This window comes from Piliocolobus tephrosceles, chromosome 5 (genome assembly GCF_002776525.5).
Source record: "Piliocolobus tephrosceles isolate RC106 chromosome 5, ASM277652v3, whole genome shotgun sequence".
NCBI classification, from domain to species: domain Eukaryota; kingdom Metazoa; phylum Chordata; class Mammalia; order Primates; family Cercopithecidae; genus Piliocolobus; species Piliocolobus tephrosceles.
In genome coordinates this window covers 98,817,930-98,845,655 of record NC_045438.1, presented here as the reverse complement: position 1 = coordinate 98,845,655, position 27,726 = coordinate 98,817,930, and the positions used below count along the sequence as shown (strand labels likewise).

Below are 27,726 nucleotides of genomic sequence, written 5' to 3'. Positions count from 1 at the left end.
CTGCAAGCTCCGCCTCCTGGGTTCCTGCCATTCTCCTGCCTCAGCCTCCTGAGTAGCTGGGATTACAGGCACCTGCCACCACAGCCGGCTAATTTTTTTGTGTTTTTAGTAGAGATGGGGGTTTCACCTTGTTAGCCAGGACGGTCTCGATCTCCTGACCTCATGATCCACATGCCTCGGCCTCCCAAAGTGCTGGGATTACAGGCGTGAGCCACCGCGCCCGGCCCAGCTATTTTTTTTTTTTTTTTTTTTTTTTTTACCTTTTTAGTAGGGATGGGGTTTCACCATGTTGGCCAGGCTGGTCTCAAACTCCTGACCTCAAGTGATCTGCCCCCTTTGGCCTCCCAAAGTGCTGGGATCACAGGCATGAGCCACCGTGCCTGGCCTTCAAGTATCTATTTCTAAAGCCCTTGATATAAATGTGTATTAGAGGTCAGGCACAGTGGCTTATGCCTGTAATCCCAGCACTTTAGGAGCCCTAGATCAGCTGAGGTCAGGAGTTCTAAGACCAACCTGGCCTACGTGATGAAACTTTGTCTCTACTAAAAATACAAAAAATTAGCCAGGTATGATGGCACATGTCTGTGAACCTAGTTACTCGGGTGGCTGAGGCAGGAGAATAGCTTGAACCCAGGAGACAGAGGTTGCAGTGAGTGAGATCCTGCCACTGCACTCCAGCCTGGGCGACAGAACGAGACTGTCTGAAAAAAAAAAAAAAAGAAATGCATATTAGACAAGAACCTCTTGGGTTTAAAAAGCCTTGACTACTTTTTTTCCCTTTGTACTATTTGAACCCATTTTTGGGGATGTATAGTTCAATAATATTAAGTATGTTCACATTCCTGTGCAACCACCACTATCACCTGTCTTCAAAACTCTTCATCTTGCAAAACTGAAACTCTGTACCAATAAACAATAACTCCTCATTCTCTCCTCTCTCTAGCCCCTGGCAACCACTATTCTACTTTCTGACTGTGATTTTGACTGCTCTAAGTACTTTATGTCAGGGAAATAATGCAATGTTTGTCTTTCTGTTACCGGCTTATTGCTCTTAGCCAATGTTCATCCATGTTGCAAGAATTTCCTTCCGTTTTTGGGCTGAAAAATATTGCTTTGTGTGTACATATCACATTTTGTTTATCCATTCACCTGTCAATGGACAAAAATGCCTTACTTTTTAAAAAGATTTCCCTGAAACAAATATTTTTATATATCCTTCTCTTAAGTTCAAAGAGATTTTTACCACCCTGGAGCAATGAGCCGTAGTTTGAATTAGGATGCCAGAAAGGTATATTTTTCTCTTGTGAAATATAGAAGAAGGAGAAATAGAAGGAGGACCATTGATTGCCTAGTCAAACATGTTCCGAAGCCAACTAGTTTCAGGGAAGAGTAAAATGGAAGCTGAATTGTGGAAATCCATTTCCTTGAAACTGCAAGAGCTGTCCAGGTGTGGTGGCTCACGCCTGCAATCCCAGCAGTTTGGCAGATCCAGGCAGGCAGATCACCTGAGCTCAGGAGTTCAGGACCAGCCTGGTCAACATGGTGAAACCCCATCTCTACGAAAAACACAAAAATTAGCCAGGTGTGGTGGTGCATGCCTGTAATCCCAGCTACTTGGGAGGCTGAGGCAGGAGAATCGCTTGAACCCGGGAGGCAGAGGTTGCAGTGAGCCGAGATGGTGCCACTGTGCTCTAGCCTAGACGACAGAGTGAGACTCCATTGCCAAAAAAAAAAAAAAAAAAAGAGAGAGAGAGGAAAAAAAAGAAAGTGCAAGTGCATCTGGATAGTGTTCCAGGATGTTCAGGGGTAACTACCACATTCTGAAGGCCTCTGCTCTATGGTTCTGTTTGTTTTCTCCAAGGACTCCAGCTGCTTGTCATGAAATCCTGTAATTGACTCTACAGTTAGTTTAATGCGCTCTTCCGGGCCAGGTGCAGTGGCTCAGTCCTAAAATCCCAGCACTTTGGGAGGCTGAGGTGGGCAGATCTCGAGGTCAGGAGTTTGAGACCAGCCTGGTCAAGATGGTGAAACCTGTCTCTACTAAAAATACAAAAATTAGATGGGCATGGTGGCAGGCGGCTGTAATCCCAGCTACTTGGGAGGCTGAAGCAGGAGAATTGATTGAACCCAGGAGGTGGAGGTTGCAGTGAGCCAAGATGGCACCATTACACTACAACCTGGGCAACAGAGCAAGACTCTGTCTCAAAAATAAAATAAAATAAAACACATAAAAATAAATGCTCTCTTCCATCAGTTTCTAAAGTCCCCTTAAGTCACTGGTGGTTTCTTTAACCAAAAGCACACAAGCAACAATCCACTGGGCCAGATCAATATCTGTACTATTGGCCTACCAAAGGAAAAGAACTCACTCTTTATTCAAACTTGCTGCAGCAATCAGTGTCCAAATCACAGAGAAAATCACTGTTTAGTTGAGTCTTGATGTGGAACTTGGATTTTATCTAGTAGGAAACCCCAGAAAATTTGTTTGTGGGTATATATTTTATCTAGTTGACTTTACCACTTCTTCTTTTTTTTTTTTTCTTGAGACAGCGTCTCACTCTGTCACCCAAGCTGGAATGCAGCAGTGCAATGTCAGCTCATTGCAGCAATTCATACCTCAGCCTCCCAAGTAGCTGGGATTACAGGTGCACGACACCACCCTGGCTAATTTTTGTATTTTTAGTAGAGATGAGGTTTCACCATGCTGCCCAGGCTGGTCTCGAACTCCTGGCCTCAAGTGATATGCCCAACTTGGCTTCCCAAAATGCTGGGATTACATCTTATTCTGTATACCTCACGTTTGTCTCTAGTCAGCCTTAGGTATGAGAACATCTGGTAGAACCTACCTCAGTCACAGCCGAGAAAGTGATCTCCCTGTGACTTTGTAGCCTTGACCTGTTTATAACCTGTCCACTGCCTTCTAGACAGAGAAACTAAAATTCCCACCTTGCCTGCATATAGCTGCCTGTGGGCCAGAGAATGATACCCCAGAAGTTGATCCTTTTGCAAGCCCCTCTGTGAAGCCCATCTGTGGCCCAGGAGGTCTACACAGAGCTGCTGCTTCCTCCGTAAATCCCCCACTTTGCACTGCCCATGCTCTCTAAAGGCTTTCTGTATTTGAGATATGAATGCCTTCCCACTTTAATCTTTGGGTAGTTTCTCTCATCCCTAAGGTATCATCTAGAGTTTCCTTATATCTTAAGTGATTATTATTATTTTTTTGGATAGAAAAATGTTCATGCTGGGCGCGGTGGCTCAAGCCTGTAATCCCAGCACTTTGGGAGGCTGAGGCGGGCGGATCACGAGGTCAGAAGATCAAGACCATCCTGGCTAACATGGTGAAACCCTGTCTACTAAAAATACAAAAAACTAGCCGGGTGAGGTGGCGGGCACCTGTAGTCCCAGCTATTCGGAGGCTGAGGCGGGAGGATGGCGTGAACCCGGGAGGCGGAGCTTGCAGTGAGCTGAGATTGCGCCACTGCACTCCAGCCTGGGCAACACAGCGAGACTCCGTCTCAAAAAAAAAAAGAAAAATGTTCATGATTATTAAGAATGGATTACAAAACAATGCATATGCTATGATCTAATTTTTATTTAAAAAATATGTAACTGAAGTTGCATAAAGTGGGAAAAAATTTTTAAAGAAAAAAATATCAAAAATAGGCTGGGAGCAGGGCTCACACCTGTAATCCCAGCACTTTGGGAGGATTGCTTGAGGCCAGGAGTTGAAGACCGACATGGGCAACATAGTGAGACACCCTCTCCCCCAACCCCATGTCTACAAACAAACAAAAAATAACAAAGAAAGCAAATTAGCCAGGCCTAGTGTCCACCCACATCTGTGGTCCCAGCTATTTGGGAGATGGAGGCAGGAGGATTGCTTGAGCCCAGGACACAGAGGTTGCAGTGAGCCACGATAGTGCCATGGCATTCCAGCCTAGGCAACAGAAGGAGATGCTATTACGAAAAAAATAATAATAAAGAAAATAAATAATGTTTACTGTTTTTTGTTTTGTGGGTTTTTGTTTTGTTTTGTTTTGTTTTTTTGAGACAGGGTCTCACTCAGTCACCCAGGCTTGAGTGCAGTGGCACCATCTGGGCTCACTGCAACCTCTGCCTGCTGGGTTCAAGCAATTCTCCTGCCTCAGCCTCCTGAGTAGCTGGAACTACAGGCACACACCACCATGCCAGGTTAATTTTTCTATTTTTAGTAGAGAGAGGGTTTCGCCGTATTGGCCAGGCTGGTCTCAAACTCCTGGCCTCAAGTGATCCGCCACCTTGGCCTCCCAAAGTGTTGGGATTACAGGCGTGAGCCACCACTCCTGGCCTATGTGTTTGATACTTTTTATAATTAGAACAATAAAACTGCTACACTGTAGGGAGATCCCCTGAAACTATTGCTACAGAATAAAAGATGAAATGCTCCTGATTATTATAAATACAAAGTTGCATGCAGGATTATGTAAAGAAAATGCCAGAATGAGCCAACAGTGGGTGATGTACCTCCCCCTGCAGAGAGCCTATGAATGATGTGCAGTCAGGGAGGTTTCACATCACCAAGATTCCTATCCCAGAAAAACTGTTCATAGCTCTGGGAATGGAATGCGACCCTTGTGGAGAGCCTGTAAACGGATGAATGAGGAGCATCTGTTCATATGGATAAGATAGGGCTATAAACACCCTCATCTTGCCACAGCTCTTCTAGGCCTCTTTGGGGTTAAGGCATACTCCCTTCTGAGAATTTCTGGTCTAACAGGTTGTCTAGCTTTAAGTCCTGTTTCTATGGATTGTTTGTAACCAGCTTTAGCTGCAACTGTTACTGCTGATTAATATCTTGCTAATCATAGGTTATGGAAAGACTGTGTTTCTGTTTTAAGGCTCTGTTAGAAATTACTGATGCACACACTATATTGTAAATTCTTATCTCTGTATACTGTACTTCTGCATACAGATGTTATGTTAAAGAATTACTTCATCCCCATGTGACCCTCTCACTTCATAATCAAATGATCCTAAATCCCTCACTAACCTACTCCTGCCCTCACTAAACTTAATAATAAATGCTGGTATATCCAGTCCATTGGCGGCATCATGGGATCAGAAGGTGGTGACCCTCCTGGACCCAGCTTTCACTATCTTGTGTGTGTCTATTATTTCTCAACCTGCTGATCCGACTGGGAACAAAGAGAGAGCCCCATTGCATTGCAGGCTACTGGCCAGATTCCGCAATACCACACTTGTTTTATTCTCCGATCAGTCAAACGTTTCCTTTCTGAGAAAGGCTGTGAATTGAGAAAAGCTGTGAATTCCAAAAGGCTGGACATTTAACACCTAACTGACCAATTCTTCTAATTAGCCATCGTTAATCTCTCTCTTTTTTTTTTTTTTTTTGAGATAAAGTCTCCGTCGCCAGGCTGGAGTGCAGTGGCACAATCTCGGCTCACTCCAACCTCTGCCTATGGGTTCAAGCAATTCTCCTGCCTCAGCCTCCCAAGCAGCTGGGACTACGGGTGCATGCTGCCACATCTGGCTAATTTTTTTTTTTTTTTTTTTTTTTTTTTGTATTTTAGTAGAGACGGGGTTTCACCATGTTGCCCAGGTTGGTCTCGAACTCCTGAGCTCAGGCAATGCGCCCCCCTCAGCCTCCCAAAGTGCTAGGATCCCAGGTGTGAGCCACCACACCTGGACACCATCATGAATCTTTCGTCCACAAATATATTTGAACTCCTTTTGAATCTATTCTTTTTCTTTTTGAGGAGTCTCACTCTGTCTCCCAGGCTGCAGTGCAGTGGCACAATCTTGGCTCACTGCAACCTGTCTCCCAGGTTCAAGCGATTCTCCTGCCTCAGCCTCTTGAGTAGCTGGGATTACAGGCGCAGGCCACCAAGCCCGGCTAATTTTTTTTCTTTTTCTTTAAGTAGAGAAGGGGTTTAACCATGTTGGCCAGCATGGTCTCCATCTCCTGACCTCGTGATCCACCTGCTTCAGCCTCCCAGAGTGCTGGGAATACAGGCGTGAGCCACCGTGCCCAGCCCAAATCTATTCTTATTTTCAGCCCTTAGTTTTTATAGACAAACAGAAGGTGACATTGTATCAGATTGCCAGATCACAAAGATCTGATAAGGCAAAGTTATCAAATTCATTGATTGTAGGTGGCCACCTGGTGATAGGGACCACAGGGTCTGAGAAAGGACAAAAGACGACCTTTAGTGGGAGCTCCCAACCCAGAACCACATGAAATCAAAAAGCCCGCACGAACTAGGAAAGAAAACACAACCTGCCACGCGTGCGATCACCTATCTCCCTGGCCAGGAAAGTAACTCCAAACCGCCAATCACCGGCGACGCTGGACGTAGACGTCTTACGCAGTGACATTAAAGCAAGATGGCCGCGCCCTGCAGATTTTCTCTCGTTGCGTAAGGTTTTTTGACCGTCACTCGTGTCAGCTTCAAAGTCAGATAGATTTTCTCCCAGCATGTTCTACTTCCGAGGCTGTGGCCGTTGGGTCGCGGCTTCCTTCACAAAGCAGCAGTTTCCGTTGGCACGGTTGAGCAGTGACAGCGCGGCACCCCGGACTCCGCATTTCGACGTGATAGTCGTTGGTGGAGGACATGCTGGGACTGAGGCAGCCACCGCCGCGGCTCGGTGCGGCTCTCGGACTCTGCTTCTCACTCACCGCTTGGACACGATCGGTGAGGAGCGCGGGTGCTGTGGATCCTGGCGTAGGACGCAGGCTGCTTCCTTCCCGCTTCCCCGGGTCTGAAGTGGGGGACCCTCCCTCAAAGCTACCTTCTGTGGTTTCAGCCTCGGTCAGTGTCTCGCAAGGATCAGGCAGGCCAGGCCACAACTCTGGATTAGTCTATTCTGCGAACCATAGATTATGCTGCTGCTGACAGTAGTCCCTTGTGGGAGGTTGGGGTTCGGGGTCCGTGCCTTGGGAAGGGGAGAAACTTCAAGAATACTCGCTGGTAGCTTCTTGGTTCATTGCTGCGTTTACGTTCTACTATGTTACTCCAGATAAAGGGTGAATTAACATTATTAACAATCCTTTATGGCCAGGCGCAGTGGCTCACTTCTTTAATCCCAGCACTTTGGGAGGCTGAGACGGGTGGATCACCTGAAGTCATGAGTTCGAGACCAGCCTGGCCAGCATGATGAAGCCCCATCTCTACTAAAAAAAATACAAAAAAATTAGCTGGGTGTGGTAGCGGGCCCCTCTAATGTCAGCTACTTGGGCGGCTGAGGCAGGAAATCACCTGAACCCGGGAGGTGGAGGTTGCAGTGAGCCAAGATCGTGCCACTGCACTCTAGCCTGGTCAACAACAGCAAAACTCTGTCTCAAAAAAACAAAAAACAAAAAACAAAAAAACAAAACTAAAAAAAACGCCACTTAAATGTATAATGAGAAAAGTATAATCTTTTAGGAAATCATATAGCCTCCTCTCCCCCACCCACAAAACCGCAGTTAATAGTATAAATTTCTTCACAATTATGAGCTGAATTGTCATTTTAAAGAAGGATTTCAGGAATAAATACGTGATTTATTCACAACTTTTACAAAACAATATTCTAATTACCGCTCGCTCCTAAGCAAAAGGCAGGAGGAAAGACAGAGGGGCATATATAATTTACAAATTGATGTTTTAGCTAGTATCTGTCATGATGCTACAGAATGGTCATCCAACAGTTATCCATTAGAGCAAAAAAAGTACTGTCCAGTACTAAGCACAAAATCCAGGGACAACAACCCAGAAGGAATATAGGATGCAAAAGGTAGCATGGCGCTGGGCGCAGTGGCTCATGCCTGTAATCCCAGCACTTTGGGCGGCCGAGGCGGGCGGATCACAAGGTCAGGAGATTGAGACCATCCTGGCTCTACTAAAAATACAAAGAAGAAAAAAAAATTAGCCAGGTGTGGTGGTGGGTGCCTGTAATCCCAGCTACTCGGGAGGCTGACGCAGGAGAATGGCATGAACCCGGGAGGCGGAGCTTGCAGTGAGCTGAGATGGAACTACTACACTCGAGCCTGGGCGACAGTGCAAGACTGTCTCAAAAAAAAAAAAAAAAAAAAAAGGTAGCACGGTTCTTCAAAAGGGCGTCACAAAATCTTGACAGAAACATAAAGATCAGGCTGGGCAGGGTGCTGCGCACCTGCAGTCCCAGCTACTGGTTAGGCAGAGGCAGGAAAAGTTCTTGAGTCCAGAAAGCGAAGCCTGTAACGTGCAACAATCGTGCCTGAGTAGTCACTGCACTCCAGCCTGGGCAACATAGTCGTCTCTAAAAAATTTTTTAAAAATAAAAGCACAAGAACCTTTTAATAAACGATTTATTATTATTATTATTATTATTATTATTATATTATTATTATTTAACATAATAATTATAAAATTATTGTTTATATTTTTAAACAATATAAACCTGTTGTTTATATTTTTAAAAAATAACGATCTAGTGCTTGCTTTGGCAACACATAAACTAAAGTTGGAATGATACAGAGATTAACATAGCCCCTGTACAAGGATGATGCACAAATTTGTGAAGTGTTCCATGTTTTAAAAAATAATAATGGGCCGGGCGCGGTGGCTCAAGCCTGTAATCCCAGCACTTTGGGAGGCCGAGACGGGCGGATCACGAGGTCAGGAGATCGAGACCATCCTGGCTAACATGGTGAAACCCCGTCTCTACTAAAAAAAAAATACAAAAAACTAGCCGGGCGAGGTGGCGGGTGCCTGTAGTCCCAGCTACTCGGGAGGCTGAGGCAGGAGAATGGCGGGAACCCGGGAGGCGGAGCTTGCAGTGAGCTGAGATCCGGCCACTGCACTCCAGCCTGGGCCACAGAGCGAGACTCCGTCTCAAAAAAAAAAAAATAATAATAATAATGAAATAAAGACCTAGGCCAGGGGTGATTACTCACGCTTGTAATCCCAGCATTTGAGGAGCCCAGGAGTCTTCTATTTTAAAGGAAGAAGGAGGAAAATAATCTACCACAGCTGTCATTCCTGTTTTTACAGTAGAGAGATTAAGGTATGTTAGGTAACTTGCCATGATCACAGAGCTCATAAGTGGTAGTTCTAGAAATTGAGCCAGATCTCTTTCACACTCCTCATAATGACACTTCATGCTCATCATCACAGTGCTATCCAGTCTCCCTGTGGAGACCATTAAAACTTTTGGAGGTCTTGGCTGGGCGCCGTGGCTTATGCCTGTAATCCCAGCAGTTTGAGAGGCCAAGGCGAGCAGATCACCTGAGGTCAGGAGTTCGAGACCAGCCTGACCAACATGGAGAAACCCTATCTCTACTAAAAATACAAAATTAGCCAGGCGTGGTGGCGTGTGCCTGTAATCCCAGCTACTCGGGAGGCTGAGGCAGGAGAATCACTTGAACCCGGGAGGTGGAGGTTGCAGTGAGCTGAGATCATGCCATTGCACTCCAACCTGGGTGACAAGAGCGAAACTATGTCTCAAAAAAAATAATAACTTTTGGAAGTCTTGATTCTTGATATGGTGGCAGTGAATGTGTGGATGTTGACGCAACTTGCCCATCCCTCCACCTCCCATAAAAACTTTTGAGGTAACCACATGGGTTTAGACCTCCAAGTAAGACTGGGTAAATGTAAGGGAAAGATATAAAATATGGTCTTCACTCTCAAGAAATTTGTAATTTAATTATATTTAATTCTGTACAGTAAGTGCAAAAAGAAAATATCAGATGGCATTTATGGAAGACATAATTGGTTGTAGCTCAACCAGTGCCCAAGGGGCTTCTTTTTTTTCTTTTCTTTTCTTTTTTTTTTGAGACAGAGTCTCACTCTGTCACCTAGACTAGAGTGCAATGGTGCCACCTTGGCTCACTGCAACCTCCGCCTCCCAGGTTCAAGCAATTCTTTTGCCTCAGCCTCCCAAGTAGCTGGGTTTACAGGCGCAAACTGCCACGCCTGGCTAAATTTTTGTATTTTAGTAGAGATGGGGTTTCACTGTGTTGCCCAAGGTGGTCTCAAACTCCTGAGCTCCAGCAATCCACATTCCTTGGCCTCCCAAAGTGCTAGGATTACAGGTGTGAGCCACCACACCCGGCCCTTTTTTTTTATTATGTATTTATTTATTTTTGTCCTTATTTATTTTGAAGTACTAGGGACTTCTTACAAGGGTGCTTGATTTGGTAGATTCCTCTGGTGCTGTATCAAAAAAGAACAAAAAATTACAAAACCAAGTGTACTTGATTTAGAAAGGTTTCATGGGGTAAGGAACTTGTTGCATAATTTGAAAGGGAAAGGCAACCTAGTGAAACAGTAAAAATATGCATCAAGGAAGAGATTCAAAAGAAAGTTCAGGCCGGACGCAGTGGCTCACCCCTGTAATCCCCAGCACTTTGGGAGGCTGAGGTGGGCAGATCACTTGAGGTGGGCAGATCACCTGAAGTCAGGAGTTTGAGACCAGCCTGGTCAACATGGTGAAACCTATCTCTACCAAAAATACAAAAATTAGCCGGGCATGGTGCCGGACACCTGTAATCCCAGCTACTCAGGAGGCTGAGGCAGGAGAATTGCTTGAACCCGGGAGGCAGAGGTTGCAGTGAGCCGAGACTGCACCACTGCACTCCAGCCTGGGTAACAGAGTGAAACTCCATCTTAAAAAAAAAAACAAAAGGAAGTTCAGGAAGTGGTTTGTCATCCAGATTGCCCTGGACACTTTTGCATCCCACTGGGTCTTTGGGATTTTCTTTGTAGTATATCTTTCACGTTTTCTATTTTTTATCATATGAGATGATTATAGTTACCCATATAAATATTTCCTTATTAAGTAGTCACTATGTACAAGGTGCTCATATATTTATTTTGTTTATGTCTATTCTCTAGGTCAGATGTCATGTAATCCTTCCTTTGGTGGCATCGGAAAGGGACATTTAATGAGGGAAGTAGATGCCTTGGATGGCCTGTGTTCTCGCATCTGTGACCAGTCTGGTATACATTATAAAGTTTTAAACCGGCGTAAGGGACCAGCTGTATGGGGTCTGAGAGCTCAGATTGATAGGAAACTCTATAAACAGAACATGCAGGTAAGAATAGGGCATGAGCACAGGAAAGATTATAGTGATTGTTTAATTACCATGTTTCAACTGACATTTTCTTTTGACAGAAAGAAATCTTGAATACACCACTGCTTACTGTTCAGGAGGGAGCTGTAGAAGATCTTATTCTTACAGAACCAGAGCCTGAACACACTGGGAAATGCCGTGTCAGTGGGGTTGTTTTGGGTACGTATTGGTTATAGATGTGTGTGATAACAGCATATCATATTCCATGTGATAAATTTATTTTAAAGCTAAGTATGGAGATATGTTGCTTATTCAAGGAACTTGTTGCATTTTCTCTACCTGGATGAGGAAAACTGTATAAATAAATATGTTTCTCTTTTCACTTTGACATTTATGATGCTCAAATTCTAGGCTCATCAGTAAGTACCATGTTCCATCTTAGTGTAGAACTTTATAATCTGCATATTTATGTCTCCCTCTTTCCCCATCTATTGTAATTTCTGTTTTTTCTGGTTCTGACTTTAATTTTTTAAAAAATTCGTATTTTAACAGCTTATATATATTTTTATGTAAAACAGTTATATATTTTTTATCAAATCATACATATAATTTTTTCTTAAAATATTAAAAGGGTCTGGGCATGGTGGCTTATGCCTTTAATCCTAGCACTTTGGGAGGCTGAGGTAGGTGGATTGTTGGAGCTCAGGAGTTTGAGACCAGCCTTGGCAAGATGGCAAAACCCCCATGTCTACAAAAAAATACAAAAATTAGCCGGTGTTGTAGCAGGTGCCTGTAGTCTCAGCTACTCAAGTAGCTGAAGTGGGAGGATTGCTTGAGCCCAGGAGGTTGAGACTTCAGTGAGCTGTGATTGTGCTGCTGCGCTCCAGCCTGGGCAACAGAGTGAGACCCTGTGTCAAAATAAATAAATAAAAAATAAGTCTGGGTGTAGTGGCTCACGCCTGTAATCCCAGCACTTTGGGAGGCTGAGGCGGGCAGATCGCCTAAGGTTGGGAGTTGAAGACTAGCGTAAACAACATGGAGAAACACGTCTCTACTAAAAATACAAAATTAGCCAGGTGTGGTGGCGCATGCCTGAAATCTCAGCTACTTAGGAGACTGAGGCCAGAGAATTGCTTGAACCCAGGAGGCGGAGGTTGCGGTGAGCTGAGATTACACCATTGCTCTCCAGCCTGGGCAACAAGAGCGAAAACTCTGTCTCAAAATAAATAAATAAATAAATAAGAAAGAAATTTTGAAATTTATGTGGAAAGCAACCATCTACTTCACCGGAGACAGACACTTCAACTTTTTTAGTTGTCACTTATATATACTTCCATATGTCTAAATAGCAGGCTTATGCTTTTACTTGCTAATTTACAGTTCTAGACTTTATATATTAACTTTTTTTTTTTTTTTGAGATGAAGTCTCACTGTGCCAGGCTGGAATGCAGTGGTGTGATATTGGCTCACTTCAACCTCCGCCTCACGGGTTCAAACAATTCTGCCTCAGCCTCCTGAGTAGCTGGGACTACAGGCATGTACCACCATGCCCAGTTAATTTTTGTATTTTTAGTAGAGATGGGGTTTCACCACGTTGGCCACAATAGTCTCGATCTCCTGACCTCGTGATCCAGCCGCCTTGCCCTCCCAAAGTGCTGGGATTACAGCCGTGAGCCACCGCACCCAGCCATCTATTAACATTTTTTGAGACGGAATCTGGCTCTGTCGCCCAGGCTGGAGTGCAGTGGTACCATCTCAGCTCACTGCAACGTTCCCCTCCCAGGTTCAAGCGATTCTCCTGCCTCAGCCTCCCAAGTAGCTGGGATTACAGGCGCCTGCCACCATGCCCGGCTAATTTTTTGTATTTTCAGTAGAGACAGGGTTTCACCATATTGGTCAGGCTGGTCTTGAACTCCTGACCTCAAACAATCCGCCCGCCTCAGCGTCCGAAAGTGCTGGGATTATAGGCGTGAGCCACTGTGCCCAGCCTATTAACTTATTATTATGGTAATTCTCCTTAATATCCAACTTTCCTTCCCTTTCTCCTTCTGATATAATTATACCATAATTTTTGGTTGATAGTATTTACATTGTTGACTAAGTATTGTTTACTGCACAGAAGTGTATTATGTTTGTCCCTTTCATATACTTGGTTTTGCCTTGAGTTAATAATTGTTGTATTTTATTTATTTATTTATTTATTTACTTACTTACTTACTTACTTATTTATTGAGACAGAGTCTTACTCTGTCACCCAGGCTGGAGTGCAGTGGTACGATCTTGGCTCACTGCAACCTCCATCTCCTGGGTTCAAGCAATTCTCCTGCCTCAGCCTCCCAAGTAGCTGGGATTACAGACACCAGCAACCATGCCCAGCTAATTTTTGTGTTTTTAGTGGAGACAAGGTTTCACCATGTTGGCTAGTCTGGTCTCGAACTCCTGACCTCAAGTGATCCGTCTACCTCCACCTCCCAAAGTGGTGGTATTATAGGTGTGAGCCACCACGCCTGGCCTTCTCCAGATTTTTTACTTCTGTTTATGTGTTTGGGCTGCTCTCTTTCATGTACGCAACTTCCTTTAAATATCTAGTGAACTTTGGTTTTCTGTTTACTTTTTTGCGTTTTTGGTTTTGGAGACAGGGTCTTACTCTGTCACCCCGGTTGGAGTGCAGTGGCACTATGATGGCTCACTGCAGCCTCCACCTTCCAGAGGTGATCCTCCCACTTTAATCTCCCAAGTAGCTGGGACTATACATGTACACCACCACACCCAGCTTATTTTTAATTTTTTTGGAGATGTGGGATCTCCCTGTGTTGCCTCCCTATGTTGCCTAGGCTGGTCTTGAACTCCTAGGCTCAAGTGTCCTCCCACCTCAATCACCCAAAGTATTGGGATTATAGGCATGAGCCACCATGCCCAGCCTGTTATATTTTTAAATGAAGCACTAGGCCGGGCACGGTGGCTCACGCCTGTAATCCCAGCACTTTAGGAGGTCGAGGCGGGCGGATCACCTGAGGTCAGGAGTTCGAGACTAGCCTGGCCAACGTGATGAACCTGTCTCTACTGAAAATACAAAAATTAGCTGGGTGTGGTGGCATGCACCTATAATTCCAGCTACTCAGGAGGCAGGCTGAGGCAGGAGAATCACTTGAACCCAGGAGGCGGAGGTTGCAGTGAGCCAAGATAGTGCCACTGCACTCCAGCTTGGGCAACAAGAGTGAGACTGTCTCTAAATAAATAAATAAGGCACTAAAACACTGACTGGAGGATTTATGTGTGTACAGTTAATTTTATTGCCTGGCTAATTCTGGAGGTGATTAAAACTTGAACTGCCGGGCACGGTGGCTCGTGCCTGTAATCCTAGCACTTTAGGAGGCCGAGGTTGGTGGATCACCTGAGGTTGGGAGTTTGAGACTAGCCTGACCAACATGGAGAAACCCCGTCTCTACTAAAAATACAAAATTACTCAGGTGTGGTGGCGCATGCCTGTAATCCCAGCCACTCGGGAGGCTGAGGCAGGAGAACCACTTGAACCCTGGAGGTGCAGGTTGTAGTAACCCATGATAGTGCCACTGCACTCCAGCCTGGGCAACAAGAGCGAAACTCCGTCTCAAAAAAAAAAAAAAGAAAAGACTTGAACCAGCCTTTTGGACTGGTGAATTCTCAAATATCAATGTCTGTTAGTTCTCAGAAGAATCAATTTTCCACCTAAGAGAATAATACGGCTGCCCACTAGCATTTTGGGAACAAAATGGTAAGAGAGGCTGTGCCAGGGAGTGTCATCTTTTATTTTATTTTTTAGTTATTTATTTTTATTTTTTTTATTTATTTTTGAGACAGAGTCTCGCTGTGTAGCCCAGGCTGGAGTGCAGTGGCGCGATCTCAGCTTACTGCAACCTCTGTCCCCTGGGTTCAAGCGATTCTCCTGCCTCAGCCTCTCGAGTAGCTGGGACTACAGGCGCGTGCCACCATGCCTGGCTAATTTTTTGTATTTTTAGTAGAGACAGGGTTTCACCGCATTAGCCAGGATGGTCTCGATCTGCTGACCTCGTGGTATGCCCGCCTTGGCCTCCCAAAGTGCTGGGATTACAAGCGTGAGCCACCGTGCCTGGCCCGGGAGTGTCATCTTTTAAAATACATATCTTAATTCCCATTTTCATTTTTATTGTAGATTAATTAATTTTCTTGATTGGGAAATACATAGGGCAAACAACTTAAAAGCTACAAAAAGCATATAGAGTGAAAAGATAGTCTGTCTTAGCTGGGCGTTGTAGCTCACACCTGTAATCCCAGCACTTTGGGAGGCTGAGGCAGGTGGATCATCTGAGGTTGGGAGTTTGAGACTAGTCTGGCCAACATGGAGAAACTTGTCTCTACTAAAAATACAAAAATGAGCCAGCCATGATGGCTCACACCTGTAGTCCCAGCTACTCAGGAGGCTGAGGCAGGAGAATCACTTGAACCTGGGAGGTGGAGGTTGCAATGAACTGAGATCTCACTACTACATTCCAGCCTGGGTGAGAGCAAGAGTCTGTCTCAAAAGGAAAAAAAGATAGTCTGTCTCCTTCACTTTGTCCCCTCAACCAGCCAGTTTTCTTTCTCAGGAGCATTTGCTTTGTTAATCTCTTGTGTAGTCTTTCTACCTAGGCATATGTACATGTCTTCATGCATATGTATACATATTTTTTATTGTTTTCACAAAATCATAGCATATTATACACAAACACACTGTTCTCTGTACTTTTTTTTTTAAAAAACTTTTTTTTGTGTTTGCTTTGCTTTTGGAGCCCATGTTTTTTTTTTTTTTTTTTTTTTTTTTTTTTAAGTTTGTGGGTTTGTTCTGATGGTTACCTTAAAAGCTATGATTTTATATATAATATAATATGCTCACTGACTTCCCTCAAGTAACAATTACTAGTTTTACTTTCATTTCCTTTTCTCCTCCGACTTTCTTTATTTTCCAGATTTAATGGTTATATTGTTTTTATTAGTATTTAAGTTTATACCCTTAAATTGTTTATTTATTTATTTTTGAGACAAGTTCTTGCCCTGTTGCTTAGGCTGGAGTGCAGTGGCATGATCACAGCTCACCGTAGCCTCGACCACCTGGGCCCAAGTGATCGTCCTGCCTCAGCCTCCTGTGTAGCTGGGACCACAAGCATGTGTCACCACCCCTGGCTGATTTTTTATTATTATTATTATTTTGTAGAGATGGGAGTCTCACTGTGTTGCCAGGACTGGTCTTGAACCCCTGGGCTGAAGTGATCTTCCTGCCCCAGTCTCTCAAAATGTTGGTGTTATAGTCATGAGCCACTGCGCCTGGCCAATTTAATTTAATAACCTTTTTTTTTTTTTTTTTTTGAGGCGGAGTCTCGCTCTGTTGCCCAGACTGGAGTGCAGTGGCCGGATCTCAGCTCACTGCAAGCTCTGCCTCCCGGGTTTACGCCATTCTCCTGCCTCAGCCTCCGGAGTAGCTGGGACTACAGGTGCCCGCCACCTCGCCCGGCTAGTTTTTTGTATTTTTTAGTAGAGACGGGGTTTCACCGTGTTAGCCAGGATGGTCTCGATCTCCCGACCTCGTGATCCGCCCATCTCGGCCTCCCAAAGTGCTGGGATTACAGGCTTGAGCCACCGCGCCCGGCCAATTTAATATATTTAAATGCTATTTTGTGACCCTGTCCATATTTTGTAGGACCAACAGTAACAATTTTTTGTGGTAAAATATACAAACCATAAAATGTACCATTTTTAGCATTTTTAAGTGTACAATTCAGTACTATTAAGTACATTGACAGTATTGTGCACCGATCACCACCAGTTGTCTCTTGAACTTTTTCATCATCCCAAATTAAAATTCTGTACCCATTAAACAAAAAGTCCCCATTACCTGAAGAATAAACCTCCATTTTACTGTAAGGTAGAGCTATCTGAGAACAAAACCTTAATGTGCAAGTGTCAGCTGTTTATTTTATCTTCTGACCCAAGTTTCATTTCTATATTCCTCCTCAGTTCTTATTCTCAGTTCTCCAATTTCTGAGCCTTTGCAGGGCAAATTTGTTCCTTCTTATTGATATCTTCTCTTCAGATATTAATACTTAAGTTATAGCTGTCTCCTCTCTGCTAGGTGAGTTACCATTCTTTTAACCACTTTCTATCTTTCAAAAATATATTGAAATTTCTCGTGTTCTGACTGGTTCTTTTTCATTACTTGTCCTTTTGGTTTTATACCTTTTTTATTCCCCTATTGGATTTTCTTTGAGTTTTAGAAGGGAGAAAAAATGTGAGGTTGTATGCCATATTTATCCTGAAGGCTAAAATTAATTAATTTTTTAAATTAATTGAGACTTTTTAGTGTTGATATGATTTTAGGTACATGTGAATTGGCGATAACACATTGTATTCTCTCTCCTACATTGCTTAGATTGAGATTGATAACATGTAGCCTTCTGACTCATTTAAAATGCTTTGTCTGGGGTATGGGAAATGGGAAGATATTGCTCAAAGTTTACACATTTTCAGCTGTAAGTGTTGAATAAGTTCTAGCAATCTAGTGAGCAGTATGGTAACTGTATTTAATAATAATGTACCATATACTTGAAATTTGCTAAGGGAGTAAATCGTGAGTGTTCTCACCACATAAACAAAATGTGTAACTATGTGGGCTGATGGTTATATTAATTAGCTTGATTATGGGTATCATCACAGAAGGTATACTTGTATCAAAACACCATGTTGCATGCTCTAAATATATGCAGTTTTTTTTATATGTCTGTTATATGTCGATACGGCTTGAAAAAACAAAAATATTAAATATGATTCTCAAGTTTCTAAAGACTGATAGTTTTTCTGTAGTTCTAATAAAAAATAATCACATTCCATTTTTATCCATGGTAACAATTGAAAAATGACTTTAGGCCGGGTGCGGTGGCTCACGCCTGTAATCCCAGCACTTTGGGAGGCTGAGGTGGGTGGATCACCTGAGGCCGGGAGTTCAAGACCAGCCTGACCAACATGGAGAAACCCCATCTCTACTAAAAATACAAAACTAGCTGAGCGTGGTGGCACATGCCTGTAATCTCAGCTACTTGGGAGGCTGAGGCAGGAGAACTGCTTGAACCTGTGAGGCGGAGGTTTCAGTGAGCCGAGATAGCACCCCTGCACTCCAGCCTGGCGATAAAGCGAGTCTTCGTCATAGATAGATAGATAGATAGATAGATAGATAGATAGATAGATAGATAGATAATGACTTTATTCTTGTTTTTTGTTATTTAGTGGATGGAAGCACAGTATATGCAGAGAGTGTGATTCTGACTACTGGGACATTTCTGAGAGGCATGATTGTAATTGGATTGGAGATGCATCCAGCAGGACGTTTAGGGGATCACCCTTCCGTAGGATTGGCTCAGACGCTGGAGAAGTTAGGGTTTGTGGTGGGAAGGTTGAAGACTGGGACTCCACCCCGAATTGCCAAAGACTCCATTAATTTCAGTATTCTAAACAAGCAGACACCGGACAATCCATCCGTACCATTCAGCTTTACCAATGAGACAGTATGGATTAAGGTAAGATACTTTATGAAAACCTGGCTTACAGCTGATATTGGCTATTCACAGCAGGAAGTATTGTAACTTTTTTTTTTTTTTTTTGGCAGTAGTTCACTTTATAGCACTATTGCTTATAGTGCAAAAAAGTGATTTTTTTTTTTTTTTTTTTTTTTTGAGATAGGGTCTCACCTTGTCACCCAGGCTGGAGTGCAGTGGTACAATTATGGGTCACTACAGCCTTGACCTCCTGGGATCAAGTGATCCTCCCACCTCAACCCCCTCGAGTAACTGAGACCATAGGCGTGAGCCATTGCGCCTGGCTAATTTTTTAAATTTTTTTGAGAAATGGGGTCTCACTATGTTGCCCAGGCTGGTCTTGTACTCCTGGGCTCAAAGGGTCTACCCGCCTTGGCCTCCCAAAGTGCTAGGATTACAGGTGTAAACCACCGAACCCAGCCAAATAAGCAATCCTTTTTTGTTTTGTTTTGTTTTTTGAGATGGAGACTTGCTCTGTCACCTAGACTGGAGAGCAGTGGCATGATCTCAGCTCACTGCAGCCTCTGCCTCCTGGGTTCAAGCAATTCTTCTGCCTCAGCCTCCCGAGTATACAGGTGTGCGCCACCATGCCCGGCTAATTTTTATATTTTTAGTAGAGATGGGGTTTCACCATATTGGCCAGGCTGGTCTCAAACTCCTGACCTCGTGATCCACCCATTTCAGCCTCACAAAGTGCTGGGATTATAGGCATGAGCCACTGCGCTCAGCCTAAAGAAGTAATCTATCTAAAAGGGATTGGCTAACTTGGCTAATTGGGTATTTCCCCATAAATCATAAATTTCTTTTTTTTTTTTGAGACCATCTCACTCTGTTACCCTGCTGGAATGCAGTGGCGAAATCTTGGCTCACTGCAATCTCCGCATCCTGGGTTCAAGCGATTCTCCCACCTCAGCCTCCCTAGTAGCTGGGATTGCAGGCACCTGCCATCATGCCCGGCTAATTTTTATAGTTTTGTAGAGATGGGGTTTCACCATGTTGGCCAGACTGGTTTTAAACTCCTGACCTCAGGTGATCCGCCTGCCTCAACCTCCCAAAGTGCTGGTGCTGAGATTGCAGGTATGAGGCACTGCGCCCGACTTTTTTTTTTTTTCTTTCTTTTGAGACGGAGTTTTGCCATTGTTGCCCAGGCTGGAGTGCAATGGCACGATCTCGACTCGCTGCAACCTCCGCCTCCCAGGTTCAAGCAATTCTCTTGCCTCAGCCTCTTGAGTAGCTGGGATTACAGGCTCCTGCCACCACACTGGCTAATTTTTGTATTTTTAATAGAGACAGGGTTTTGCCATGTTGGCCAGACTGGTCTTGAACTCATGACCTCAGGTGATCCAGGTGATCCGCCCTCCTCAGCCTCCCAAAGTGCTAGCATTACAGGCGGGAGCCACTGTGCCTGGCAAATCTTAAATTTCATTACTTTTATAACCTTACATATTTTGTAAATTAAGCTTTTATTTAAAAATTTTTTTTTCATTTATTATTATTTTTAATAGAGACAGGGTCTCGCCATATTATCCAGGCTGGTCTCATACTTTTGGGCTTAAGCCATCCACCCACCTCAGCCTCTCAAAGTGCTGGGATTACAGGCATGAGCCACCGCGCCTGATCAAATAAGCATTTTTTGTTTTGTTTTGTTTTGTTTTTTTGAGATGGAGATTCAGTCTTGTTGCCCAGGCTGTGGTACAATAGGGTGATCTCAGCTCACTGCAGCCTCTGCCCCCTGGGTTCAAGTGATGCTCCTGCCTCAGCCTTCCTAGTAGCTGGGATTACAGGTGCCCACCGCCATGCCCGGCTAATTTGTTTTTGTATTTTTAGTAGAGACAGGGTTTCACCATGTTGATCAGGCTGGTCTTGAACTCTTTTTTTTCTGAGACGGCATTTCACTCTTGTTGTCCAGGATGGAGTGCAACAGTGCGATCTCGGCTCACTGCAACGTTCACCTCCCAGGTTCAAGCGATTCTCCCACCTCAGTTTCTTGAGTAGCAGGGATTACAGGTATGCGCCACCACATCTGGCTAATTTTGTATTTTTAGTAGAGATGGGTTTTCTCCATGTTGGTCAGGCTGGTCACGAACTCCCAACTTCAGGTGATCTGCCCACCTCAGCCTCCCAGAGTGTTGGGATTATAGGCGTGAGCCATTGCACCCGACTGGTCTCAAACTCTTGACCTCAGGTGATCCACCTTCAGCCTACCAAAATGCTGGGATTACAGGCGTAAGCCACCATGCCCAGCCTAAATTAAGCTTTGTGAAACAATATCAGGTGGTGCTGCTGGAAAGGCAGCTGCCCCCTTGCCCGTCATGCAACGCATTTTTGTGGAGAACCTGACACTGAACCATTCTTATATGACGTGCTTCTGGGGTGGGGTTTCAGACACAGCAGAGCAACTACCTCACTGCGATCTATTGAAAGTTAACCCTCGGCTGCGCACAGTGGCTCACACCTGTAATCCCAGCAGTTTGGGAGGCCAAGGTGAGTGGATCACTTGAGGTCAGGAGTTCGAGACCAGTCTGGCCAACATGGTTAAACGCTGTCTCCACTAAAAATTAAAAATAAAAAAAAATTAGCCGGACATGGTGGCTCATGCCTGTAATCCCAGCTACTTGGGAGCTTGAGGCAGGAAAATTGCTTGAACCTGGGAGGTGGAGGTTGCAGTGAGCTGTGATTGTGCCACTGCACTCCAGCCTCCAGCCTGGGCAACAGAGTAAGACTCCATTTCAAAAAAAAGAAAAAAAAAGACAGTTAACCCTCAACACATATAAACAAATTTTTTTTAAAAGACAGAGAAAAAGAAAAAGTAAGCAACATCGAACTTAAGAAAAAGTTGTAAGACTATTACAACAAACTCCTATAAATCATTGAAAGTCACTCATTGTTAATATTTTACCATATTTATTTCTATATATAGACATATCAATTTATGTCCATATTTACTGTGTAGGACAGTAATATATACATTTATTCTTATTCTCTTTTTCTGGAATATTTGGGAGTAAATTGCAGAGATCATGAGCTCTTACCTTAAGCGTATATCTCAGCTAAGCACAAAGACATCCTTTTATATAACCCTTATGCAATGATGAAATTCAGAGTATGATGCAGGGACAGTAAAATTTAAAATTTTTTTTTTTTTTTTTTTTGAGAAGGAGTCTCACACTATCCCCCAGGCTGGAGTGCAGTGGTGCAATCTCGGCTTACTGCAAGTTTGCCTTCTGGGTTCAATCAATTCTGATGCCTCAGCCTCCTCAGTAGCTGGGATTACAGGCACCCGCCAACATGCCTGGCTAATTTTTGTATTAGTCAGTGAAATAGACAGGGTTTCACCATGTTGAGCAGGCTGGTTTTGAACTCCTGATCTCAAATGATCCACCCGCCTTGGCCTCCCAAAGTGTTAGGATTACAAGCATGAGCCACTGCGCCTGACCAAAAAATTTTTTTAAAGACAGGGAAGAGTCTGGGCGCAGTGACTCACGCCTGTAATCCTAGCACTTTGGGAGGTCAAGGCAGGTGGATCACTTGAGGTCAGGAGTTCAAGACCAGCCTGCCCAATATGGTGAAACCCCACCTCTACTAAAAATACAAAAATTAGCTGGGCATGGTGGCATGTGCCTGTAATCCCAGCTACTCAGGAGGCTGAGGCATGAAAATCGCTTGAACATGGGATGGGAAGGTTGCAGTGAGCCAAGATTGTGCCACTGCATTCCAGCCTGGGCAACAGAGCAAGACTGTGTCTCAAAAAAAAAAAAAAAAAAAAAATTCAGAGAATTTAACGCTGATACAGTGCTATTATCTAACATAAAGTCCGTAGTCATATTTTGATAATTGTTAAATATTGTCCAAAGCAGCTTTTTTTTTTTTTTTTTTTTGAGATAGGATCTCACCGTGTTGCCCAGGCTGGAGTGCAGTGGTGCGATCTCAGCACACTGTAACCGCTGTCTCCCAGGCTTGGATGATCCTCCCACCTCAGCCTCCCAAGTAGCTGCGACCACAGGCGCTCACTATCATTCCTGGCTACTTTTTGTATTTTTTGTAGAGATGAGTTTTTGCAGTGTCACCCAGGCTGGTCTCAAATTCATGGACCAAGGGATCTGCCTGCCTCGGGCCCCCAAAGTCCTGGGATTACAAGTATGAGCCACCAAGCCTAGCCCAAAGCAACCTTTTTATTCCCAATCTAGGGTCATGCGTTGCATTTGTTATTTCTCTTTAATGTCTTTTATCTGGAACAGTTTGTCAATCTTTAATGATGCCGACATTTTTCAAGTGTAGAGGCCACTTTTACTTATCTTTTGAGTTTTAAAATAATGTGGCTGGGCATGGTGGCTCACGCCTGTAATCCCAGCACTTTGGGAGGCTGGAGGCAGGTGGATCATAAGGTCAAGAGATCGAGACCATCCTGGCCAACATGGTGAAACCCTGTCTCTACTAAAAATACAAAAATTAGCTGGGCGTGGTGGCATGCGCCTGTAGTCCCAGCTACTTGGGAGGCTGAGGCAGGAGAATTGCTTGAACCCGGGAGGCGGAGGTTGCAGTGAGCAGAGCTCGCGCCACTGCTCTCCAGTCTGGCGACACAGCAAGACTCTGTCACAAAAAAAAAAAAAAAAAAAGTGTATCGTGTGTTTAAGATGGAGGATGAATAATTGGCCAGGCACAGTTACTCTCACCTGTAATACCAGCACTTTGGGAGGCCAAGGTAGGAGGATCACTTAAGCCTGGGAGTTCAAGACCAGCCTGGGCAACATAATGAGACCCTGTCTCTACAAAAAAAAGGAATTGATGATCCTAGTTTCTGGTGAGTGTTATCCTGATGTATGTCTTCAAATATTCTATTACTTTGAGCAAGATACTTTTATATATTTGCTTTGGTAGTATACAAATTATGATAACCCTTTTTTTTTTTTTTGAGACAGAGTCTTGCCCAGGTGGGGTGCAATGGCAATAGTGCAAGTTCGGCTCACTGCAGCCTCCGCCTCCTGGGTTCAAGCGATTATCCTGCCTCAGCCTCCCAAGTAGCTGGGATTACAGGCCCCTGCCACCACGCCTGGCTAATTTTTTGTATTTTTTAGTAGAGACACAGTTTTACCATATTGGCCAGGGTGGTCTCAAACTCCTGGCCTCAGGTGATCCACCCGCCTTGGCCTCCCAAAGTACTGGGATTTCAGGCATGAGCCACGGCGCCTGGCCCAGAAAAAGCAAGGAGTCCCTGGGTGGGCACAAAAACACTTTCTTTGTTTTTTTTGTTTTGTTTTGTTTTGAGGTGGAATCTCACCCTGTCATTCAGGATGGAGTGCAGTGGTACAATCTCGGCTCACTGCAACCTCCGCCTCGCGGGTTCAAGCGATTCTCCTGCCCCAGCCTCCCTAGTAGAGACAGGATTTCACCATGTTGGCAAGGCTGGTCTCAAACTTCTGACCTCGTGATCCACCCGCCTTGGCCTCCCAAAGTGTTGGGATTACAGGCGTGAGCCACTTGTGCTTGGCAATAACTTTTTTAAAAAAGTAACCATGGCCAGGCACAGTGGCTCACGCCTGTAATCCCAGCACTTTAGGAGCCTGAGGCAGGTGGATCACCTGAGGTCCAGAGTTCGAGACCAGGCTGGCCAACATAGTGAAACCCTGTCTTTACTAAAAATACAAAAACTAGTGGGGCATAATGGCACACACCTGTAATCCCAGCTACTCGGGAGGCTGAGGCAGGCAGAATCGCTTAAACCTGGGAAGCGGAGGTTGCAGCCCCGAGATTGCACCATTGCACTCCAGCCTGGGTGACAGGGTGAGACTGTCTCAAAAAAAAGAAAAAAAGAAAGTAACTATAAGACTATTACTATACCCAGCAAAACAAAATTTCTGGGCTGGGCACAGTGGCTCACAGTAGCTGTCAGCACTTTGAGAGGCCAAGTTGGGAGGATCGCTTGAGGCCAGGAGATTGAGACCAGCCTAGGTAACATAGTGAGACCCTGTCTCTACAAAAAACTTAAAAATTAGCCGGGCATGGTGGCTTTCACTTATAGTCCTAGCTACTGGGGAGGCTAAGGTGGGGGATTGCTTGAGTCCAGAAATTAAAGGCTATAATGAGCTATGATCAAGCCATTGCATTCCAGCCTGGGGGACAGAATGAGACCTTGTTTCTAAAAAAAAAAAAAAAAAAACCCATAATTTCCTAACATCATCTTGCACTCAGTATTTAGTTTTCTCTATTTGCCTCAAAATGTTTTTTACAGTTGTTTTATTTGAACTGGGGACCTTATTGGTGATATGTTTTGTTGATGACTGTTGTGATACTTCAGTTCTGGTTTTCTTAGTTTAAAAGAGTTTAAACAGGAGACACACAGCAAAAGAAGTGTGGCATAGAGTAATCTGTTGCAAAAGAAAAATAATATTTTAAAAGTTAGTTGCATAATTGGCAGTACACTCTGAGAGCAAGAATTCAGGGTGGACTGCTTGCTCATTAAGAATGAGAAATCAAATACTCAAATACTGGCACTAAGGAGACTCCCTATACGGGAGTTTTACGTGCTTATTAATAGGAGGTAGAAAGAGTCGTTACTTGTAAGCATGTTCTGGGTGGTCTTCTGGGTGCACATGTGTAGTAATGCTTGTTCATACATCACATGTCTCATTAGCATCTTAAATCTCCACCCACGGGTGTGTCTTTTACTATTAAAATGAGTAAAGGGTCAGTTTGAGGACAAGTAAAATCAAAGTGAACATGCTCTCTATAGGTCAAAGTCCCTACTGAAGATAGCATTGTTTGAATGAGCTCAATTACAATGCGAATACTGAGGTTTACTGTGCTGATTGTATGGTCACCGTGGTTGCTGCCTCCCGAGAACATGGTTACTTCTTTGACTACCTATCCTGCCTTAGTTTTATAAGAGGCTCCCTCCTCTTTTTTCTCTTTTAAGCATTACATATGGAAGAAATTGAGTCATTTGTTCTCTAAAATTTCCCTCATTCTTCATGTGTCTGATTGTATCCCTCTGATGACTTAATCATGTTCCTCTAAACTATTTCCTTTAAACTACTGGTTATGGCCAGGCGTGGTTACTGATGCCTGTAATCCCAGCACTTTGGGAGGCTGAGGCAGGTGGATCACCTGAGGTCAGGAGTTTGAGACCAGCTTGACCAACATGGTGAAACCCTGTCTCTACCAAAAATACAATAATTAGCTGGGCGTAGTGGTGCCTGCCTGTGATCCCAGCTACTTGGGAGGCTGAGGCAGGAGAATTGCTTGAACCCGGGACACAGAGGTTGCAGTGAACTGAGATCACGCTACTGCACTCCAGCCTGGGCAACAGAGTGAGACTCCATCTAAAAAAAAAATTAAACTACGGGTTAGATTTAGAGGTTTGCTTAAATTTTAACTTCATCTTTTGGGATGTTTATTTTTGGCAAGAATACTTCATAAGTAATACTAGGCATTATGCACAAGTTTGGTGTCTGTTAAAATCAGTACATATCATGTGGAATTTATTTGGATAAGAGAGAAACTAGTAGAGAAGCAAATCAGTATTGCATCTGGTTACTGTTTTTCAGCCAGAAGATCAGCTGCCATGTTACTTGACTCACACCAACCCTAGAGTGGATGAGATTGTCCTTAAGAACCTTCACCTTAATAGTCATGTTAAGGAAACAACAAGAGGACCTCGGTAAGGACAAAATGTCAGTGCTCAATTACTTTAAGGAATGATGTCAATCCTCTTTTGTTCATTTCAAGTTTATTTAAATGTTCTGTTCTAGATACTGTCCTTCCATTGAATCAAAAGTTTTGCGTTTTCCAAACCGTCTACATCAGGTTTGGTTGGAACCTGAAGGAATGGATTCTGACCTTATCTACCCACAGGGGTTATCTATGACGCTACCAGCTGAGTTACAAGAGAAAATGATCACATGTATCAGAGGCTTGGAGAAAGCTAAAGTGATTCAGCCAGGTAAAGAGGATCACAGCTGCCCTTCAGTATAAAATTGTCATTGTTTTAATGGTCAGTAAGGAGGCCTTAGCTATAGTCATTGTTGCTCAGAGCCTCAGAAGATGAAGCCCAACACCTGTATGTTTTAAATAGGCTGTTTTTTGTTTGTTTGTTTTGAGACAGAGTTTTGCTCTTGTTGCCCAGGATGGAGTGCAATGGCGCGATCTTGGCTCACCACAACCTCTCCCTCCCAGGTTCAAGTGATTCTCCTGCCTCAGCCTCCTGAGTAGCTGGGATTATAGGCATGCATCACCATGCCTGACTAATTTTGTATTTTTAGTAGAGACAGGGTTTCTCCATGTTGGTCAGGCTGGTCTCGAACTCCCGACCTCAGGTGATCCACCCACCTCAGCCTCCCAAAGTGCTGGGATTACAGGTGTGAGCCACTGCTCCCGACCTAAATAGTCTGTTTTTAAAGGGCATTTAAGGGTAATGTTTGCATCTCTACCTTGAGCAAATCCAGCTCTGTATTTACTTATTTAATGTCTTTATTCTTTGGTCAGGCTATGGTGTTCAGTATGATTACTTAGACCCCCGTCAGATCACTCCTTCCCTGGAGACTCACTTGGTTCAACGACTCTTCTTTGCTGGACAGATCAATGGCACCACTGGTTATGAAGAAGCTGCAGCTCAAGTAAGAAGTTGTTAAAATGTTAATGTAAACTGAAAGGGACAATTTTTTTTTTTTTTTTTTGAGATGGAGTCTTGCTCTGTCTCCCAGGCTGGAGTGCAGTGGTGCAGTCTTGGCTCACTGCAACTTCCGCCTCCTGCGTTCACGCCATTCTCCTGCCTCAGCCTCCCGAGTAGCTGGGACTATAGGCGCTTGCCACTACGCCCGGCTAATTTTTTGTATTCTTTAGTAGAGACGGGGTTTCGCTGTGTTAGCCAGGATGGTCTCAATCTCCTGACCTCGTAATCCGACCGCCTCGGCCTCCTAAAGTGCTGGGATTACAGGCATGAGCCACCATGCCTGGCCGAAAGGGACTATTTAACTGGTATTTCTCCTTTTAATGTCTGTTGTGTTAACTATATAGATCTTAGATACAACCCATACTAATAGAAGACAATTTCTGTTTCGGGGTGTTTGGAGATGGCTTTTGTAGATAATAGGATCTTTTTTGTTTTTGTTTTTG

General features: G+C 44.1%; 1 protein-coding gene and 1 non-coding gene across 2 annotated transcripts in view; both read left to right on the top strand.

Moving 5' to 3' along the window:
• Positions 1–6,088: 6,088 nt before the first annotated feature.
• Positions 6,089–27,726, top strand: part of MTO1 (mitochondrial tRNA translation optimization 1) — a 40,354-nt gene continuing 18,716 nt past the window's right edge. Inside the window, exons 1-8 of the mRNA XM_026454534.2 lie at positions 6,089–6,692; positions 10,857–11,056; positions 11,137–11,254; positions 18,308–18,597; positions 26,160–26,272; positions 26,364–26,554; positions 27,097–27,227; positions 27,628–27,692. Of these exons, the coding sequence (XP_026310319.1) occupies positions 6,476–6,692; positions 10,857–11,056; positions 11,137–11,254; positions 18,308–18,597; positions 26,160–26,272; positions 26,364–26,554; positions 27,097–27,227; positions 27,628–27,692 (1,325 nt within the window). The 5' untranslated portion in view covers positions 6,089–6,475. The remainder of the gene's footprint in view (positions 6,693–10,856; positions 11,057–11,136; positions 11,255–18,307; positions 18,598–26,159; positions 26,273–26,363; positions 26,555–27,096; positions 27,228–27,627; positions 27,693–27,726) is intronic.
• Positions 8,452–8,555, top strand: LOC111547481. The gene has a single exon (XR_002733150.1). It is a non-coding gene; the product is annotated as a U6 spliceosomal RNA (small nuclear RNA).